The 21,162-nt window shown below is 38.7% G+C and overlaps 1 protein-coding gene across 6 annotated transcripts in view; it reads right to left on the bottom strand.

Annotated features, from left to right (window-relative positions):
• The window catches only part of Vps37a (VPS37A subunit of ESCRT-I), a 43,976-nt gene that overhangs the window by 20,137 nt on the left and 2,677 nt on the right, over window positions 1-21,162 (bottom strand). For 5 of the 6 annotated variants that reach the window (XR_596484.4, XM_063275236.1, XM_063275235.1 and 2 more), the window contains exons 2-3: window positions 2,008-2,082; window positions 507-621 (exon numbers count right to left, since the gene is read on the bottom strand). Coding sequence is in view for 4 of the 6 variants with exons in the window: in XM_063275236.1 (XP_063131306.1) it covers window positions 507-621; window positions 2,008-2,082 (190 nt within the window). In the remaining 2 variants the exon portion in view is untranslated. Of the gene's footprint in view, window positions 1-506; window positions 622-2,007; window positions 2,083-21,162 lie in introns of those variants that run through there. The other variant, XM_039094386.2, reaches the window with a different exon arrangement.

The raw sequence follows: 21,162 nt of genomic DNA on the forward strand, positions 1-21,162 counted from the left end.
TTCAGTTCCAGGCATCTTCATGGCAGCTCACAGCTTTAAGTGCAGTTCTACGTGACCTCTGGCCTCTGTGGGCCCTGCATGCATATGGCGCACATACATGTAAGGCACAACAACACTCATACACATAAAATAAAGAATAAACAGAAAAACAAGAGCACTGTGTCAACATGACTTACAACACTTTCTGATAGAACAGTACTATAAATATCAGGTTAAAAGTCTATTCAGTCAGTAATGAGGCTAAAATACTCCCACACTTTGTGATAATTTGATTATTCAAAGGTAAATACTTAGGATATATTAAGTTTTACCTTGTCACATTATCCAACCACATTGTATCCAAACACTTCAAGTCACAGTATTAAGTATTCTCCAGGGAAATTTAAAATTACTAATTTCAAAATGAAAATGTCTGTACATTTCGTATTTCAAGAATAATACAAAAAAAAAGAATAATACAATAAATATGTTATATTACTCTGAAATAAACTATAGCACATACGTACATTGCTTACTAATGGAGAGGTAACATATAATCCTTGACTATCCATTAAGTGATGTCTTATTGGTGGATAAACACTAATCACTGGTTTTTCCTGAGGAAACTGTGGAGGAAGTAATCTAGAAAAGGAATAACATAAGAAAACATAAACAAATAAAAAAATTACATGTGACCATAATCCTAAAACAAAGTTATTTAAAAGCAAATTAAACCTTCACATTGACTAATATGCATTAATTCTTTTGTAAGAAGTGCCTTAGTATAGATTTTTGAGCAGATTGAAAATATACAAAAGGTTACATTTTGGCAATAAGATACTCAATACAATAGATTCTTTTTAATGTAGAATATAGACATCATGTATTACAGAATAGCCTTTATAGCATGTCAGTGAATTGATTTTAAAGATAATATAATTTAATAAATAAAATCTCAGCTAAAAACTAGGTTGTACCTTGTAGCAAGCAAATTATGCAAAACCCCATCTGGTTATTTAGAATATGGCTATCTGTGTGTGTGTGTGTGTGTGTGTGTGTGTGTGTGTGTGTGTGTGTGTGTTAAACTTATCGCTGAGCCTTCATTTAGGTCGCTCTTAAATGCTGCAATAACATCTCCCCTCACTCTGAGGTAAAATCATGTACTTTGAAGATCAAAGAGTTCTTAATTCAGAAAAGTGAAAACTTCAAACTGTTTTAAGCACTACAAAATTAAAGTTAGTTTATGAAACACTTTAATAGAAGTTTGTTAAATAAAGAACTGTTTTTCAAGTTTTGAACACTCAGGATATTTCCTTTTAAACTTCTCTGCTTACATATTGCAAGAAAATTACTTGTTGACAGCATTATCAAAAAAAAAAAACAAAAAACAAAAAAACAAAAAAAACAACAGCAACAACAAAAAAACCCAAAAAACAAAACTACGATTTTGTTGGCCTCTTCAAACCTGGACACTAGTTAAGAGAAATAAAATGAATTTATTTATATAGGTAGTTTTGTTTGTTTTGTCTGTTTTTTTATAGCTAAAGATTTTTAAAATAGTCTTGTAAAAGAGGCAATATGTGGTCTTTGGAGCCAACTAACCTGCGTATGTGTCTGCTGTCACTTTTTATGTTTATGTGTCTGTAATCTATCCTAGTGTGTAAGCTACTATACAGGTTCGTACAGCTCATACTTGGGAAGTTTTTTCCCAGCACTATCTGTCCGCTCTTCGGCTTGTTCCAAGAACACTGAGGAAGGCGTCCCATGCCCATGTGTTAGCAATGAGCCACGACAGCTGTTATTTCACTCAGCGAAGCACTAGTTTGTGTTACAGTTCCTTTGAATGAGTCCACTTAAACAGCTTATTTCTGATTATTAAGTAAAAGACAAAACAACAAAAAAAAAACCTAGTTCCTATTACATGAAGTATAAATTACAATTCTATTCCCACACTAATACTTTCAGGCTGCTAAGATAGAAAGCAAAAGTGAAAACCTATATATAGAAATAGAAAGCCATGCTACGTACATGTTAATGTTAATTGTCAGGTTGTTTACTGTGAATGGCAATCTGTATTCCACATCCTTTTGTATTTCAGCTATACTGTAAGAGAAAATTTAGAAAAAGAAAACAGAGGTCAATGTTATAAAACCATTAATATCAAATGCAGATGTTAAATGCTATAGTCTACTAAAACTTTTTAATTTTAATCACAGAACTTGAATATCTGATAACTTGTATCTAGAAGGAAAACTACCATAGTCGGAAAGGCTAACCAAATATGCAGGCAATGACATTCTGAACTATCCAAGGGGTAAGGGAAGGAGAATGTGGAAAACTCTAATCTGAGATGGATTTAATATAATTGTATCCTACTTCTCATTAGTACAAGCAACTGCAAGTCTTCTGGGTAATATGGGCCAACAAGATCTGTGTTCTGAAAACTGCCACTACCCAGCTTTACAGACAGCTGGGGATGAATTGCTTAAACCAAGAAGGCCAGATGAATGTATCTTGAAGTGGAAAGGTAACAGCTGCGGATTGCTTTCCATCTCTCTTCTTCCACAAAGAAGCCTGATTTTATTCTGAGTAATCTTTCTTGTAATTAGCTGTTGTTAGAGATTTAGTCCCATCCAATAAACATATAGGTTAGTAGTGAGGTGGAGTTCTAGAGAAGCAGCTTATAATGAAATTGACAGAACACACAACTAATAGGATTTCTGTCTGCCTTTCTTGCCTTCCTCCTACTTCCCCCTGGATGCCAGACTTGCACAGTAATAGCCACTTTGAGCCAGGAGTGACCCTGTAAGTGGGCATCAGGCATTACACAGGAATAAAACAAGTAGCTGGACTCCTTGATGAGTATGAAATTGTCAGCAAAAGTTTTGTTTGCTATTTTTCTTTGGCACAAGTCATACTCTATATAAGCCTTGAATGACCTTGAACTCCCAATGTAGATCAGGTTGGTCTTGATCTCACAGAAGTCCACCTGACTCTGTTCCCTGAGTGGTGATATTAAAAACAAGTGTAACTAAACCTCACTTAAGTTTATTTTACATGAGATCAAAATAAGCTTTTATCTCGTTTGAGCTACTACTTTGGGTGTTGTTATCACTATCAGAGGTGAGTTCCCAATAAAAGCCTTTATAACACCCTACAAGCAGTTTATCTTACTATTGATTATAAGCATGTTTACAATTAAAATCTACTAAGAAATATTAGGGAGCTCACTTGAAATGCTGGCATTCATGATGGTTTTAAGGGGAAACACACTAAGTAGTACTCAGTAGTTGATACTTAGTATTCAAGAATCTTTGAATGGACTAGCAAATGCATAATGACGTACTTCCTGTTATTTTAGTTATTTCAAATTAACAGCTTTCATAAAGCTTATTTATTTTTCTTATTATTGGACGATTATATTTTTAAGCCTTTAATAAAAACCTAGCCCTCAAGTATGTAAATCTTATGTACTCTGAAAGGTTCCTAAGTGTTGGTGTCCTAAGTATTACTTTTATATTGCTGTGATGCACCACGATGACCAAATCAATTTATTAAAAACAAACAAGGTTCCCGTAGGGGAGGGCCCAGGAGCGGCAGGACTGCTGCCTCTGAGACACCCCCGGAACCTGAAGGAAACAGACGGATAAACAGTTCTCTGCACCCAAATCCCGTGGGAGGGAGAGCTAAACCCTCAGAGAGGCAGACACGCCTGGGAAACCAGAAGAGACTGCACTCTGCATACACATCTCGGACTCCAGAGGAAAACACCAAACGCCATCTGGAACCCTGGTGCACTGAAGCTCCCGGAAACGGCGGCACAGATCTTCCTGGTTGCTGCTGCCGCGGAGAGCTCTTGGGTAGCACCCCACGAGCAAACTTGAGCCTCGGGACCACAGGTAAGACCAACTTTTCTGCTGCAAGTGACCTGTCTGGTGAACTCAAGACACAGGCCCACAGGAACAGCTGAAGACCTGTAGAGAGGGAAAACCACACGCCCGAAAGCAGAACACTCTGTCGCCATAACAGGCTGAAAGAAAACAGGAAAACAGGTCTACAGCACTCCTGACACACAGGCTTATAGGACAGTCTAGCCACTGTCAGAAATAGCAGAACAAAGTAACACTAGAGATAATCTGATGGCGAGAGGCAAGCGCAGGAACCCAAGCAACAGAAACCAAGACTACATGGCACCATCGGAGCCCAATTCTCCCACCAAAACAAACATGGAATATCCAAACACACCAGAAAAGCAAGATCTAGTTTCAAAATCATATTTGATCATGATGCTGGAGGACTTCAAGAAAGACGTGAAGAACTCCCTTAGAGAACAAGTAGAAGCCTACAGAGAGGAATCACAAAAATGCCTGAAAGAATTCCAGGAAAACATAATTAAACAAGTAGAAGCCCATAGAGAGGAGTCACAAAAATCCCTGAAAGAATTCCAGGAAATCATGAATAAACAAGTAGAAGCCCATAGAGAGGAGTCACAAAAATCCCTGAAAGAATTCCAGGAAAACACAATCAAACAGTTGAAAGAATTAAAAATGGAAATAGAAGCAATCAAGAAAGAACACATGGAAACAACCCTGGATATAGAAAACCAAAAGAAGAGACAAGGAGCTGTAGATACAAGCTTCACCAACAGAATACAGGAGATGGAAGAGAGAATCTCAGGAGCAGAAGATTCCATAGAAATCATTGACTCAACTGTCAAAGATAATGTAAAGCAGAAAAAGCTACTGGTCCAAAACATACAGGAAATCCAGGACTCGATGAGAAGATCAAACCTAAGGATAATAGGTATAGAAGAGAGTGAAGACTCCCAGCTCAAAGGACCAGTAAATATCTTCAACAAAATCATAGAAGAAAACTTCCCTAACCTAAAAAAAGAGATACCCATAGGCATACAAGAAGCCTACAGAACTCCAAATAGATTGGACCAGAAAAGAAACACCTCCCGTCACATAATAGTCAAAACACCAAACGCACAAAATAAAGAAAGAATATTAAAAGCAGTAAGGGAAAAAGGTCAAGTAACATATAAAGGCAGACCTATCAGAATCACACCAGACTTTTCGCCAGAAACTATGAAGGCCAGAAGATCCTGGACAGATGTCATACAGACCCTAAGAGAACACAAATGCCAGCCCAGGTTACTGTATCCTGCAAAACTCTCAATTAACATAGATGGAGAAACCAATTTATTCCATGACAAAAACAAATTTACACAATATCTTTCTACAAATCCAGCACTACAAAGGATAATAAATGGTAAAGCCCAACATAAGGAGGCAAGCTATACCCTAGAAGAAGCAAGAAACTAATCGTCTTGGCAACAAAACAAAGAGAAGAAAAGCACACAAACATAACCTCACATCCAAATATGAATACGACAGGAAGCAATAATCACTATTCCTTAATATCTCTCAACATCAATGGCCTCAACTCCCCAATAAAGAGACATAGATTAACAAACTGGATACGCAACGAGGACCCTGCATTCTGCTGCCTACAGGAAACACACCTCAGAGACAAAGACAGACACTACCTCAGAGTGAAAGGCTGGAAAACAACTTTCCAAGCAAATGGTCAGAAGAAGCAAGCTGGAGTTGCCATTCTAATATCAGATATAATCAATTTTAAACTAAAAGTCATCAAAAAAGATAAGGAAGGACACTTCATATTCATCAAAGGAAAAATCCACCAAGATGAACTCTCAATCCTAAATATCTATGCCCCAAATACAAGGGCACCTACATACGTAAAAGAAACCTTACTAAAGCTCAAAACACACATTGCACCTCATACAATAATAGTGGGAGATTTCAACACCCCACTCTCATCAATGGGACAGATCATGGAAACAGAAACTAAACAGAGACGTAGACAGACTAAGAGAAGTCATGAGCCAAATGGACTTAACGGATATTTATAGAACATTCTATCATAAAGCAAAAGGATATACCTTCTTCTCAGCTCCTCATGGTACTTTCTCCAAAATTGACCATATAATTGGTCAAAAAACAGGCCTCAACAGGTACAGAAAGATAGAAATAATCCCATGCGTGCTATCGGACCACCACGGCCTAAAACTGGTCTTCAATAACAATAAGGGAAGAATGCCCACATATACGTGGAAATTGAACAATGCTCTACTCAATGATAACCTGGTCAAGGAAGAAATAAAGAAAGAAATTAAAGACTCTTTAGAATTTAATGAAAATGAAGGTACAACATACCCAAACTTATGGGACACAATGAAAGCTGTGCTAAGAGGAAAATTCATAGCGCTGAGTGCCTGCAGAAAGAAACAGGAAAGAGCATATGTCAGCAGCTTGACAGCACACCTAAAAGCTCTAGAACAAAAAGAAGCAAATACACCGAGGAGGAGTAGAAGGCAGGAAATAATCAAACTCAGAGCGGAAATCAACCAAGTAGAAATAAAAAGGACCATAGAAAGAATCAACAGAACCAAAAATTGGTTCTTTGAGAAAATCAACAAGATAGATAAACCCTTAGCCAGACTAACGAGAGGACCCAGAGAGTGTGTCCAAATTAACAAAATCAGAAATGAAAAGGGAGACATAACTACAGATTCAGAGGAAATTCAAAAAAATCATCAGATCTTACTATAAAAGTCTATATTCAACAAAACTTGAAAATCTGCAGGAAATGGACAATTTCCTAGACAGATACCAGGTACTGAAGTTAAATCAGGAACAGATAAACCAGTTAAACAACCCCATAACTCCTAAGGAAATAGAAGCAGTCATTAAAGGTCTCCCAACCAAAAAGAGCCCAGGTCCAGACGGGTTTAGTGCAGAATTCTATCAGACCTTCATAGAAGACCTCATACCAATATTATCCAAACTATTCCACAAAATTGAAACAGATGGATCACTACCGAATTCCTTCTATGAAGCCACAATTACTCTTATACCTAAACCACACAAAGACCCAACAAAGAAAGAGAACTTCAGACCAATTTCCCTTATGAATATCGACGCAAAAATACTCAGTAAAATTCTGGCAAACCGAATCCAAGAGCACATCAAAACAATCATCCACCATGATCAAGTAGGCTTCATCCCAGGCATGCAGGGATGGTTTAATATACGGAAAACCATCAACGTGATCCATTATATAAACAAACTGAAAGAACAGAACCACATGATCATTTCATTAGATGCTGAGAAAGCATTTGACAAAATTCAACACCCCTTCATGATAAAAGTCCTGGAAAGAATAGGAATTCAAGGCCCATACCTAAACATAGTAAAAGCCATATACAGCAAACCAGTTGCTAACATTAAACTAAATGGAGAGAAACTTGAAGCAATCCCACTAAAATCAGGGACTAGACAAGGCTGCCCACTCTCTCCCTACTTATTCAATATAGTTCTTTAAGTTCTAGCCAGAGCAATCAGATAACAAAAGGAGGTCAAGGGGATACAGATCGGAAAAGAAGAAGTCAAAATATCACTATTTGCAGATGATATGATAGTATATTTAAGTGATCCCAAAAGTTCCACCAGAGAACTACTAAAGCTGATAAACAACTTCAGCAAAGTGGCTGGGTATAAAATTAACTCAAATAAATCAGTAGCCTTCCTCTACACAAAAGAGAAACAAGCCGAGAAAGAAATTAGGGAAACGACACCCTTCATAATAGACCCAAATAATATAAAGTACCTCAGTGTGACTTTAACCAAGCAAGTAAAAGATCTGTACAATAAGAACTTCAAGACACTGAAGAAAGAAATTGAAGAAGACCTTAGAAGATGGAAAGATCTCCCATGCTCATGGATTGGCAGGATTAATATAGTAAAAATGGCCATTTTACCAAAAGCGATCTACAGATTCCCATGCAATCCCCATCAAAATACCAATCCAATTCTTCAAAGAGTTAGACAGAACAATTTGCAAATTCATCTGGAATAACAAAAAACCCAGGATAGCTAAAACTATCCTCAACAATAAAAGGACTTCAGGGGGAATCACTATCCCTGAACTCAAGCAGTATTACAGAGCAATAGTGATAAAAACTGCATGGTATTGGTACAGAGACAGACAGATAGACCAATGGAATAGAATTGAAGACCCAGAAATGAACGCACACACCTATGGGCACTTGATTTTTGACAAAGGAGCCAAAACCATCCAATGGAAAAAAGATAGCATTTTCAGCAAATGGTGCTGGTTCAACTGGAGGTCAATATGTAGAAGAATGCAGATCTATCCATGCTTATCACCCTGTACAAAGCTTAAGTCCAAGTGGATCAAGGACCTCCACATCAAACCAGACACACTCAAACTAATAGAAGAAAAACTAGGGAAGCATCTGGAACACATGGGCACTGGAAAAAATTTCTTAAACAAAACACCAATCAATGGCTTATGCTGTAAGATCAAGAATCGACAAATGGGATCTCATAAAACTGCAAAGCTTCTGTAAGGCAAAGGACACTGTGGTTAGGACAAATCGGCAACCAACAGATTGGGAAAAGATCTTTACCAATCCTACAACGGATAGAGGCCTTATATCCAAAATATACAAAGAACTCAAGAAGTTAGACCGCAGGGAGACAAATAACCCTATTAAAAAATGGGGTTCAGAGCTAAACAAAGAATTCACAGCTGAGGAATGCCGAATGGCTGAGAAACACCTAAAGAAATGTTCAACATCTTTAGTCATAAGGGAAATGCAAATCAAAACAACCCTGAGATTTCACCTCACACCAGTGAGAATGGCTAAGATCAAAAACTCAGGTGACAGCAGATGCTGGCGAGGATGCGGAGAAAGAGGAACACTCCTCCATTGTTGGTGGGATTGCAGACTGGTACAACCATTCTGGAAATCAGTCTGGAGGTTCCTCAGAAAATTGGACATTGAACTGCCTGAGGATCCAGCTATACCTCTCTTGGGCATATACCCAAAAGATGCCCCAACATATAAAAAAGACACGTGCTCCACTATGTTCATCGCAGCCTTATTTATAATAGCCAGAAGCTGGAAAGAACCCAGATGCCCTTCAACAGAGGAATGGATACAGAAAATGTGGTACATCTACACAATGGAATATTACTCAGCTATCAAAAACAACGGCTTTATGAAATTCGTAGGCAAATGGTTGGAACTGGAAAATATCATTCTGAGTGAGCTAACCCAATCACAGAAAGACATACATGGTATGCACTCATTGATAAGTGGCTATTAGCCCAAATGCTTGAGTTACCCTAGATGCCTAGAACAAATGAAACTCAAGATGGATGATCAAAATGTGAATGTTTCACGCCTTCTTTAAAAGGGGAACAAGAATACCCTTGGCAGGGAAGAGAGAGGCAAAGATTAAAATAGAGACTGAAGTAACACCCATTCAGAGCCTGCCCTACATGTGGCCCATACATATACAGCCACCCAATTAGACAAGATGGATGAAGCAAAGAAGTGCAGACTGACAGGAGCCAGATGTAGATCGCTCCTGAGAGACACAGCCAGAATACAGCAAATACAGAGGCGAATGCCAGCAGCAAACTACTGAACTGAGAATAGAACCCCCGTTGAAGGAATCAGAGAAAGAACTGGAAGAGCTTGAAGGGGCTCGAGACCCCATATGTACAACAATGCCAAGCAACCAGAGCTTCCAGGGACTAAGCCACTACCTAAAGACTATACATGGACTGACCCTGGACTCTGACCTCATAGGTAGCAATGAATATCCTAGTAAGAGCACCAGTGGAAGGGGAAGCCCTGGGTCCTGCTAAGACTGAACCCCCAGTGAACTAGATTGTTGCGGGGAGGGCGGCAATGGGGGGGAGGGTGGGGAGGGGAACACCCATAAGGAAGGGGAGGGGGGAGGGGGATGTTTGCCCGGAAACCGGGAAAGGAAATAACACTCGAAATGTATATAAGAAATACTCAAATTAATAAAAAAAAAAAAAAAAAAAAAAAAAAAAAAAAAAAAGAAAGGGATCCCTGCTAAGAGCAGCGGTCTTTCTTCATTGTTAAAAAAAAAAAAAAAAAAAAAAAAAAAAAAAAGTTATCTCTATTTTTAAAATATACATTTCTTTTGATGTTCTATAAACTGGGATGTTCAAATCAGCCAAAATATTTGTTTTAGTTATCTGGAGTTTTCCCTTTTATATTGTATTACGGTTCTCTGAAAAATTTTGATGTTTTAGTCTACTTTGTAGACATTATGGAGTATAAGAGAATTAAATACTACAGTGCAAGTGTAGCTTATTTTATATATCTAACCCTGAAGATTGGGATCAATTAAACAAACAAACAAACAAACAAAACATTTAAAAAGGGTCTTGTTCTGAGTTTCAGAGGATTAGCCCTGACCACCATGGTGGGGAGTACGGCAGAAAGCAGGTATGGTGCCATCTCTGTAGCTGAGAGCTTACATCTAATCTACAGTTGCAGGCAGGGAGAAGGTGGGCCTGGCATGGAACTTCTTAAACCCTGAATTTCCACTGCAGTGGTGCACCTCTTAGAATAGTGGTTCTCAACCTTCTTAATGCTACGGATGCTTTAATATAGCTCCTCATGTTGTGAGGACCTCCAACTGTAAAATTATTTACACTGTTACTTTATAACTGTAATTTTGCTATTATGAACTGTAATGTAAACACTGTTTTATGAGAGTCCTAAGTGACCCCTTCAAAAGGGTCATTCAACCCCAAAGGGTTCTTGACCCACAGGCTAACTGTCCTAATTCTTCCACTATCAAGTGAGGACCAAGCATTCACATATATGAGCCTACGGGAGCCATTCTCATGTAGACCACCACAATTGGGATGAAGCTATGGACAATGCGGTGTAAATAAGCTTTCCCTCTACTACTCTATGGAATTATGCTGTCACAAATAAGATGTGGGTAAGAATTTGATGGCTACTTTTCTCCTGCCATAACATTTGTAGAACCTTCTAGCACTAGGAAAGCTAACCAAAGGGAGGAAGCCTCCAGGTCAGAATCAGCTTGATTCTTTGTTCTATGACTAACGAATATGGTGTCTTTAGAAACAGGTATTAGAAGCCAGGGTGAGCCAATGGTTTCTCTGAGGCCCTGATGTATGGAAAAGGAATGTAGTTCCTTATCTAAAACTAGGAAAATGTGTGGCAAGGCCAATAGCAGTCTCAAGTGCAGGCCTAGGTGGGTGGGGGTGGGGGAGCTGTAACTTCTGATCCTGGGAACCCAACTCCCCCCACAAAAGGACTATGGTTATCAGTCCCAAGGCTATTTCTGTGTTCAGTTTATGACACACTTGAGATATCCTATGTTCTTTTTGTACAATATTGTTTGATTAGCTTCCTGCTGACTTTGCCCATTATGATAACTTCCTGCTGACTCTGCCTGTCCCATGCCCCCCCCCCCACATACACATACATCTGAAGATGCTGTGTTTCTTAATAGACTTGCTTGGCCTAAGGCAGAATAACCTGCTGGGCCATGTTGGCAGGGTCTTACCCTCAAATTCTGGTTGGAGGAAAAAAGTAATCAATCATATCCATCTATAAACCTTGAAAGCTACAATAATAATGGTTCAGTAAGGCATGTGCTCTGGTGGAATAAAGGCACAAGCATAATGAAAACCACTTTCTGATTGTTTTATATCCCTGACTACAACATGAAACCCATACCTAGCACTAATACAGGGACAAGAACCTGCAGCTAAAAAGGTCACAGGGCTAGGGGAGAACAGCTAAATGACATAGAAGTAAAGTGATTCCTACTGAGTTAATGTTGGATGCATAGATGAACACACCTCTCAAATCTTATCAGAAAGCTGCTATTTGCAATAGATGGCGATTAATAGAGACATACAACTGTCCAAGATAAAGAGAGTAAGGGACTAAGGAATGTTCAGCCCTAACTGGGACATCTACATCAAAAATCCTCTCCTCCCAAGGCTCAGGGACCACTGTGAAACAGAAGAAAAAAAAGACTCTAAGAGCTGAGGTGGTTGATAATACAAGAAAGCAATATCCTCCAGACACAGCAAGGCAGCTGTACATACGAATGCATAGCAATTGTGACAAGTATTATGTGCACAGAGGTCCTTGTGCTTACAGAGAAGCAGTAAGAGCACCAGGAATGTTAATCACACAGGCATGTCTCCTCAATGGAGGAGATAAAGTCAAATACATGCATTTCCATCCAGAAAGCTGAGAGTGGAGGTTGTTAATGACCTGGTGACCTTTTTGCTATCTGTGGAGGCAGACCTCACCCAAATTCCCCCAAATAATTATCTGAGACTCTCCCCTTCATAGACCATTACCTATCCTTAGGGGAGATGTCACATTACTTTATAATCTAGTATTGGACCAACCTCATGAACACATGTACTCTGTACATGAGTCTGTAAGTAGTCACACTTAAAGCTTTATTGTGCACCTGGAAATGGACTGATTATTGCCTGGAAACCTTTTCTGAAATTGTACCATGTTTTAAATGTTGACCATGAACTGTCTGGCATTAGACTCCCCAAGTGTCTGATCCAGGTTGATAAATTCGATCTGTATGGGGCAGGGGAAGAGGGCATCTTTCACTTCCCTGCCTGGATACCTGCAGGAACCCCCCTCACATGTGCACAAACTACATACAAGCTTCAGTCAGACAAAATAATAAAGTCCCCCTAATTGAGGGGGGTGGGACTATTAGCAACTGATAGCTGCTGGAAGAGGGAGAGCCGGCTTTCTTTAGGGCTTTCTGGTACATATGTTGGTAGGTAAGTCGACCAAGCTCTAGTGGAAGGCCACACATTCAAGAATGTATAGATAGCACACACTAGATAAAAGGACACAAAGTGAGTGAGTAGGGAAGGGGACAGACCTAGGAGGAGTATGGGGGAAATAAGTATGATCAAAATACATTGTACAGAACTCTCTAATAAAAATATAAGAAGATAGAAATAGGTGGATTCAAATAGGCAATCAGTATCAGAATATACATGATTTTTATGAAAGCTTCTCTTTGGGGACTGGTTTTAGTTGACACCATCCTCCCCTTTATTAATACCATTTAATTAAAACAAAGTCCTAATTTATCTTATTTTTCCAAACTACCAAGATGTCACTGCACAAGGAATGAATAGTGAAAGAAACTTCTATCAGTTCAAGTCAAGTAGAGTACTTTGTGACTGAAAGCAAGGGCGTATTAAAGACAGATTTTCTAGGTACAAATTCCACATAGACCATTTCACTTGGTGTGATGATTTTGAATAAGATTGACCCCTCTTGCCTCATATATTTGAATGCTTAGTCATCAAGGAGTAGAACGCTTTGTGAAGGATTAGGAGTTGTGGCATTGTTTGAGTAGGTACGGCCTACTTGGAAGAAGTGTGACACTGGAGGTAGGATTTGAGGTTTCAAAGCACATGCTAGGTCCAGTTTTCTCACTACTCATGCAAGCAGATCAGGGACAGCACCATACATGATGATAAATGGAATAAACCTCTGAAACTGTAAGCAAATCCCCAATTAAATACTTTCTTTTAATAAGAGTTGCATTGGTCATGGTGTCTGTTCACAGCAGTAGAATAATGACCAAGACCCTTGGTATCGGATCAAGTTAAAGTTAATGAACCTTTTTTTCTAGTGAGAGATGGTGATATTAGATCATAGAGGCCTTGCGATATTGTCTGATTAAACAAGATCATTTATGTAGAGGCTTCAGAAGATTACTTGACAAATTACTGCTCAATGTGTTGATATTTTTAAAGAAAGCATTTACTTTATAAAATTCACCTAAGTTGTACCTCTTGGATTCATGGTAATAAAATTTAACTCCCTAAGATTTTCAGTCATTTTTTTCTGAATTTTATTTAAAAAAAAAAATCACAGGAAACATTAAAATGCAAACTACCAGTAGAGGGAAATAGTCATAGTCCTACACAGCTGTAAGACTTATAAATCACAATAATGACCAGCACGTCAAGTTATCCATAAGGTGCAATGGTGGCATTAATATCTTGGCACTAACCAACAGATGACGAATCAGACCTAAGGCCTGCTCAATATTAGAGAAATCATGCCAGCACTGGAAACCTAGCAACTACCCAGGCTAGTGATGCCGTGGGTGGGTCTTGGTGGAGAACCTGCTACCTCCACTTTACTAAACCAGGATAATTCCTAAGGGTTCTAAATACTTATCCTTATACCTGCACATAAATGTGGCTCTCACTTCTCATCAAAGAAGTCTCTCTTTGTAATAGACAGAACTATTAGAGAAATCTATAACTGGTCAAAATGCGGGGAACAACTACTCTTGGGGTACTCAGCCCAAATAGATGTCTAGAGCACAACATTTGCACCTCAGGCTCAGGGAATGTCCTGGAAGAGGGAGCAGGATTGTAAAAGTCAGAGAAGCAGAAAAGCTGCTGTGTCTCCTAAAAATGACAGGGAAGTTTCACTCATTGTAACAATGGGCTAAACAAGAGGCTAACAACAGCAGTAGACACACTAATGCAGAAAGGGGAAAACTCAGGGAGCCTTCCTTGCATGTAGAAGGGAATGCCCTACCACTTAAGTTTCACTTCAAGTGTTTCTAAACCTTTGGAGCTATATAAATCTAGAATATAAAATGTTTGGTCTGGTAAGATGGATCAACAGTTGAGAGCAGTTCTTCCTCCTGTAGGAGACCTGGACTCAGTTCCAAGCACCCAAATGGCTGCTCACAGCCATCTTTAAGTACAGTTCCAGGGGATCCAATGCCCTTTTCTCACTGTGAGTAACACACACACACACACACACACACACACACACACACACACACACACAAAATGCACTTACATGCATGCAAGCAAAACACTCATACACATAAAAGAAGAAAACCTATAAATTTTTTAAACTTCTGTTAGTCAGAACACATAATTGGCCTCATGTTTTGGTAGTTCCTAAACATGAATCTAAAATACATATTAGTTATGGCTAAAAGTTGTCTTTAAAAATTAAGCAATTATTTATTGTTTGGTTTCTATTTACTGTTAATAAGGATTTCCCTAAATATAGTAAAACTGAGCAGATACTATGTACCCAGTAATTTTCAGGAAAATGGGAATACTGAAATGGCCGTACCTCTACAGGAGCATACAGCTTGATGGGAAAGTTGGGTAACTCTCAGGAAGAACAGTTCAAGATACAACATATATTCTACTCCTACAGTACTAGATAATTCAAATTATCATTTATAAGTACATATCTCAAAAGAATCCATTTACTACATAAATCTTAAAAAAATAATCAAATGATTTCTAAAAAGTAAATCAATAACAGCATGAAAAGCAAATATTAGCATAGGCAGACATGAAAATGTAAGGAAGCTTGCAAGATAAAAGATGACAGGCAGGCCGGTGGTGCACGTCTGTAATGTCAACACTTGGGTGGAAGAAGCAGGAGGATCAGCACTGTCAAGGTCGGCCTGGCCAGACAGGGCAACACAGTGAAACCTTTTTTAAAGGACAGAACAATTAAAAAAAAAAAAAAAAAAAAGAAGTACCTTCACCCACACAATGTGACCAATGCAAAGAGAGGAGCAGCAACGTGAGATACTCCAAAGCCTGGAATCCAGCCCATGCAAAACAAGGACAGACTGGGAGAGGGAAGGCCCCTTCTCCTGTCTCTGCGTGTTCCAGTGGACACAGGAGAGAGATCTTCCTGAGGAGAATATGCTGAGACAGACTAGAAAGGCAGTGCTGCAAGAAGGCATAGAAGCAGCCATTATTTCCCTTCTGTCACACAGGCAAGTTAAAGTGAACAGATGACGAAACCACAAACAAGTGGAAAGGAATCGCAAAAGCAGAAATAAGAGCATCAGAAAGCTTTCAAAGGGGAAAAAATATTAGAAGGCAGGAACCTAACTCAACAGACCAAAAAAAAAAACAAAAACAAAAACTCAAGGAAACAAAAAGATTTCAAATTTGTTTGCTTAATATCTTCATAAGAACAAATGAATAAGCATGTACATATATCAGTATAAATATGCAGTTGATATGAACATGAAAAACTAAGAATTTTAAAATAACTTAAGTAACTGCCGTATGTTATTTGAAAATACTTCGGTCTAAAACAGTCTCAGCAATGTTCAAAACAGACATGATAATGACTGTGGACACAGAAGACACTAGTGGAGAACAGAGCGGTAGAACTTCCCTGAAGTACATTTAAAAGTCAACTAAGACTTAGTGACCAGGAAACGGGAATTGGAGAACACACTCTTGAAAAGGCTTCACATGCAAAATAAAACAGAATATCTGCTACAGTTAGGTTGGAAATGTTCTCCAAAGGCCTGTGAGACAAAGGTTTGGTCCCCACATTGGTACTGGGAGAGGGAAGCCTACAAAGTGGCCCACTGACTGAAGGATTTAGGTTACTACAAGCATGTGCCTTAAAGAAGATTATAAGACTAGAGTTTCTTATTCTGGTTTTAACCCTGCTATCCAGAGAAGAGTGGTGCAGGATGTTGCTCTCACAAAGTGCTGCTCACCACTGCCCAGAAAACAGAGCAGACCAGTCAGAAACGGAAACCTCCTACTGTCCCAGTGAACAACATTGGATCTTTTCATTTTTTAATGAGGTCAACCTCTTTAACAACTAAATCTTTACTACAACTCTGTTTCCACTTCTGAGAAAAGGTTTTACCATGTTTTCTAGGCAGACCTTAAACATATGATGTTCCTACCTCTGTCTGTTGAAAGCTGGGACTCCCACCACACGTGGCAGCTTTTGGTTATACCTTTTAAACATGCTCCTTTTCTGGCTAGTCTCAAAGTTTCCCAGTTCTTTCTTTCAAATGTGTTTGCTTTCAATAGTATCCATGCTGCTGCCTGAGTGCTGTGCTGTTTTGAGATTTCCTACATCAAAAGCACCTCTCCATTCACTCTGAGCTCAATTTCGCATAAAGTTTCACCAAGTTTCTGCTTGGTGATTGCCTCTGGTCAGATACCCTAAAGCTCCCACCTCATCAGCTTGACTTCTACTATCTCTGCATTTCACTATCACCAGTCTGGTCTTCTGAACTAGGTGCCCATTAAGTTCTAGCTATACCATCCTAGGTTTTCACAAGCCCTTGCTCCAAATTTTCCCAAACCAATTCCAGTGGCTTTTCCACACTGTCTTAGGAACAGTCACACAAAGACTACTTCTCAGTAGCTTAATTTTAGCTCACAGTTGAGATTTTAGCCCATGATTGGCTGGCTGACCCCTTTTGAGGGAGGGCTATGAAGAGCTCAACATCTCCTTATTCTTCCTCTTATGAAACGTTTTACTGCAACAAGTTAACCTCAAATGCCTATAGTGGCTAGGAAATGCATGTGAATATACAGTTTCTTATACAATAGAGAATGGTAAAATAGGGAGAGGCAGGCCTAGCAGAGGACATTTACTGTTAACTTGAAGTAAATGTTGTTGCCAGATGTTCCTATTTCTAAAGAAAAGTTAGAAGAGTCATGATGGGGGTTAGGGGTATGCATTACATTTAATTTTGATGCTCCAAAAATAAAGTCTTTCAAAAGAATGTCGGAGACTTGGAAATTTTAACATAAAGTTTCAGCTTTAATTTCTGAATATGAATCCTTTAATAAAAATAATAGATAAGTTAAAGGACAACATGTATCCTCTTATTACAAGTTTGTTATGGTTCAATGTTTGTGAGTCTTACAAACTGAGAGTAAAATCTGTAGACTTACTAGAAACCAGTAAGCTAAAGGGTACAAGCATTACACTGTGAACAAAGAATAATACTTAAAGCTGTCATCAGCAACTACACAAAAGCTGACTCAGGGAAGGTACAGGATTTAGGTTTGAATAATCAAAAAGGGCTCTGTGATCCATGTAGCAATACAGAGTACCAAAGGAGATGATATAAAGACTATGAAGATTGACATTGCTATAGTTTTGCTACAGGTTTTAGATCTTGAATGTTTGCAAAAGGCCCATGTGCAGACATGTTAGATCAGAAATTATGATGCTACTTGAGACAGGAGAGAACCTTCAGATGGGGTTGCCTAACAGAGGAAGCTAGGGAAATGGACATGTACTTGAGGGCTCTGGCCTCTCATCTCTCTTTGACTCCAAGCTGTCACAGCAGAATTTCCTCTGCCACATATTCCTACTATGATATGTTTTAGCCAGAGATTGAACAGTTCAGCAAGAGGGTCAACACTGCTTAAGCCTCTGAACTTGTGAAATCAAAGAAGTCTTCCCTATCTTTGTGTGCTTGGGTACCCAGTGTACGTGTGTATATGAAGGTGAGCCTCTGATATTGTTCCTAAGGACAGCAGTCTAACTTGGTTTTGAGGTAGGCCTTCTCTCTGAACTTGGCACTTCCTGGAAAGGCTAAGCTGACTAGCCAGTGAACCAGATACATACATACATACATACATACATACATACATACATACATACATACACACACACACACACACACACATACATCTGACCCCTGCATCCACCCCATCACTAAGATTATACATAAGAACCACAGACAGAAAATGAATAACTGGAAGAGCTTAATGTTTTACAAACAGACTGTGCATCTAGTATGTGTTAGAACTACAACCAGAAATCTAGGACATTTTCCTTACAAAGCTTCTATTTCAGCAGTTCTCAACCTGTGGGGCTTTACCCCTTTGGGGACTGAATGACCCTTTCACAATGACCACATATGACCATCAAAAAATACAGATATTTACATTACAATTCACACTGGTAGCAAAATTACAGTCATGAAGTAGCAACAAAAACAGTTTTATGGTCGGGGTCACCACAACATGAGGAAATGTATTAAAGGGTCACAGCATTAGGAAGGTTGAGAACCACTGCTCTATTCCTTTGTGCGCCCCCTACAGGTCTACAATGCTAGGATTCATTTTGTTTTGTGCCTTTAAGAATGCCATCACATTGAAAGTCTTGAGGAATCAGCTGACTTTCTAGGCTGAGTAGAGCAAAGAGCAGCCAGTTCAGTGGTCCCAAGGCATGTACGGATTACAGGGCACCACCCAGCTGTAGCTCTGGACTTCTTGCCTTTCTGTCATTAGGAGTCTATTAGCTGTACAAAAGAAAATTACAATTCTGTAAGCCATCACAAACAACTTAATATACTCTTGTTGAATATGCAATCAAAACAGCACTCCCACTGTTATAAAATTAATGCAGAAGCCTTTTACCTGGGAGACCCAGTTAAAGATAATAAAGATGGCTTATTACTTGTATAACTTTGAATTTACAGTTAATTATAAATAATAATTACTACTTATAACATAGCTTTAGGTTGTTTTAGAGATAAAGAAATTAATAAAGAGGCTAATTAACTTTAGATATTGACAAAAGAGAGACCTGTTTGGAACAGACATTATTACCTCATGCATTTATAGTATTTTCTAACTGTGGGTACAACACAGAAAAATTCTACTAATAGTTTCACTTCTGGAAACCTTCATATTAGCCTAGTTACCAAGGATCATCACAGACACATGTTCTGAAAAAGAGTGTGAAAGTCACATCACTAGTGAGAAATTATTTATCCTAAACACTAAGTACCACAGAGGTAAGGAGGTTTGAGCCAGAGTTGATTAATTTAGCAGGAAAATCTTGTCCATCTATTTTACATTATTTGTCAGCCCCCAATCACAATTCAAATCAGTTTCAGGAGTCCCATGAACACAACAGTATCTAAAACACGAGACGCATTTTCCCTCCCATTTGATTTTCTTCCCACGCAGCTCTATATTATTGAGAAAACCTGGACTTTCCCTCTGACTTCTATTTATCAAGAGTCCTACCTCCCAGTACTGTGTAAGCAGAGGCAGATGGCTCCCTGTGAATGAAAGAGTGAGTGAATGAACGAACAAATGAAGGAGAAGACCACAAAAAGAGGAAGATGAGGAAGGGAAGAAGAGGAAGGGAGGAAGAAGAGGAAGAAGAGGAAGAGGAGGAGGAGGAGGAGGAGGAGGAGTCCTACTCCCTTGACAAAAGAGATGAGAGTGTGAGTTAAGATCATCACTGATTATTTATACCTTGAGGCTTGAAAGCACCTCCCAAGTTAGATTATAAACAGAACACATACAGGTGTTCTTTAAAGAATTCAGAGGAAAAGGAAAGGAAAGCAGGAATCTCTTCCGAAGTATACTTTTTCAAGGAGTTAGAAGAATTTATTTTTCTACATGTGAACTCAGAAGTTTTAGTGCAGTGGTTCTCAACCTGTGTGGATGGTAAACCCTTTGGGAATTAAATGACCCTTTTACAAGGGTCAAGTCACATAAATAGCGTGAATATCAGATATTTACATTATGATTCACACCAGTAGCAAAATTGCGATATGAAGTAATAACGAAAATTGTTTATGGTTGGGGGTCAGCACAACATGTGGAGCTGTATTAAAGGGTCGCAGCATTAGGAAGGTTGAGAACCACTGTTTGAGTAGTAGTGGATAGTGTGATTATTATTATCTAGAAGATTAGTTCTTGAGTCCAGGCTACAGAACTTCCACTTTCACTTTCATAGCAGACTTAAATGTGTCCTCTTGCTTTGGTTAAACCCCTTTAGTATTTTATGACAGTTTCATTCATTTGAAAAAAAAAAAAAGCTATGAAATACACCTAATCTTTTGTTAAAGTGTTTAAGAGAGTCTTAAATGCTTAGAATTATTCATATCTAATTCGTAAGTTTAAAGAATTTCAATTAAAATCTCAAGAACTTACAAGAATCAAATACTTAGGGTTGTTATGTATGTGTAGATAATGTCACCTGTCCAAAAGTTCTACTTCAAAGATTAGTACACAAAATTGTTTTGCATCCATTTAAGGGTACTTACTGATCCTTTTAAACCAACTCCAGAACTCCTTCAATGAATAATTACCACTTTATTAACTCTATCTGGGACCAAAGTACAAACTTCAGATCACTTCCCCCATGTACTAGTCTTAGCAGTAAAGAGACTCTAGTGTTGGGGCTGGAGAGATGGCTCGATAGTTAAGAGCACTGACTGCTCTTCCAGAGGTCCTGAGTTCAATTCCCAGCAACCACATGGTGGCTCACAGCCATCTGTAATGGGATCTGATGCCCTCTTCTGCTGTGTCTGAAGATAGCTACAATGCACTCATATGCATAAATAAAAAAAAAAAAAAGAGAGAGAGAGAGACTCTAGTGTTTCAAAAGTCCCATCTTTTCTCCCAAGA

Source organism: Rattus norvegicus, chromosome 16, assembly GCF_036323735.1.
Source record: "Rattus norvegicus strain BN/NHsdMcwi chromosome 16, GRCr8, whole genome shotgun sequence".
NCBI classification, from domain to species: Eukaryota; Metazoa; Chordata; class Mammalia; order Rodentia; family Muridae; genus Rattus; species Rattus norvegicus.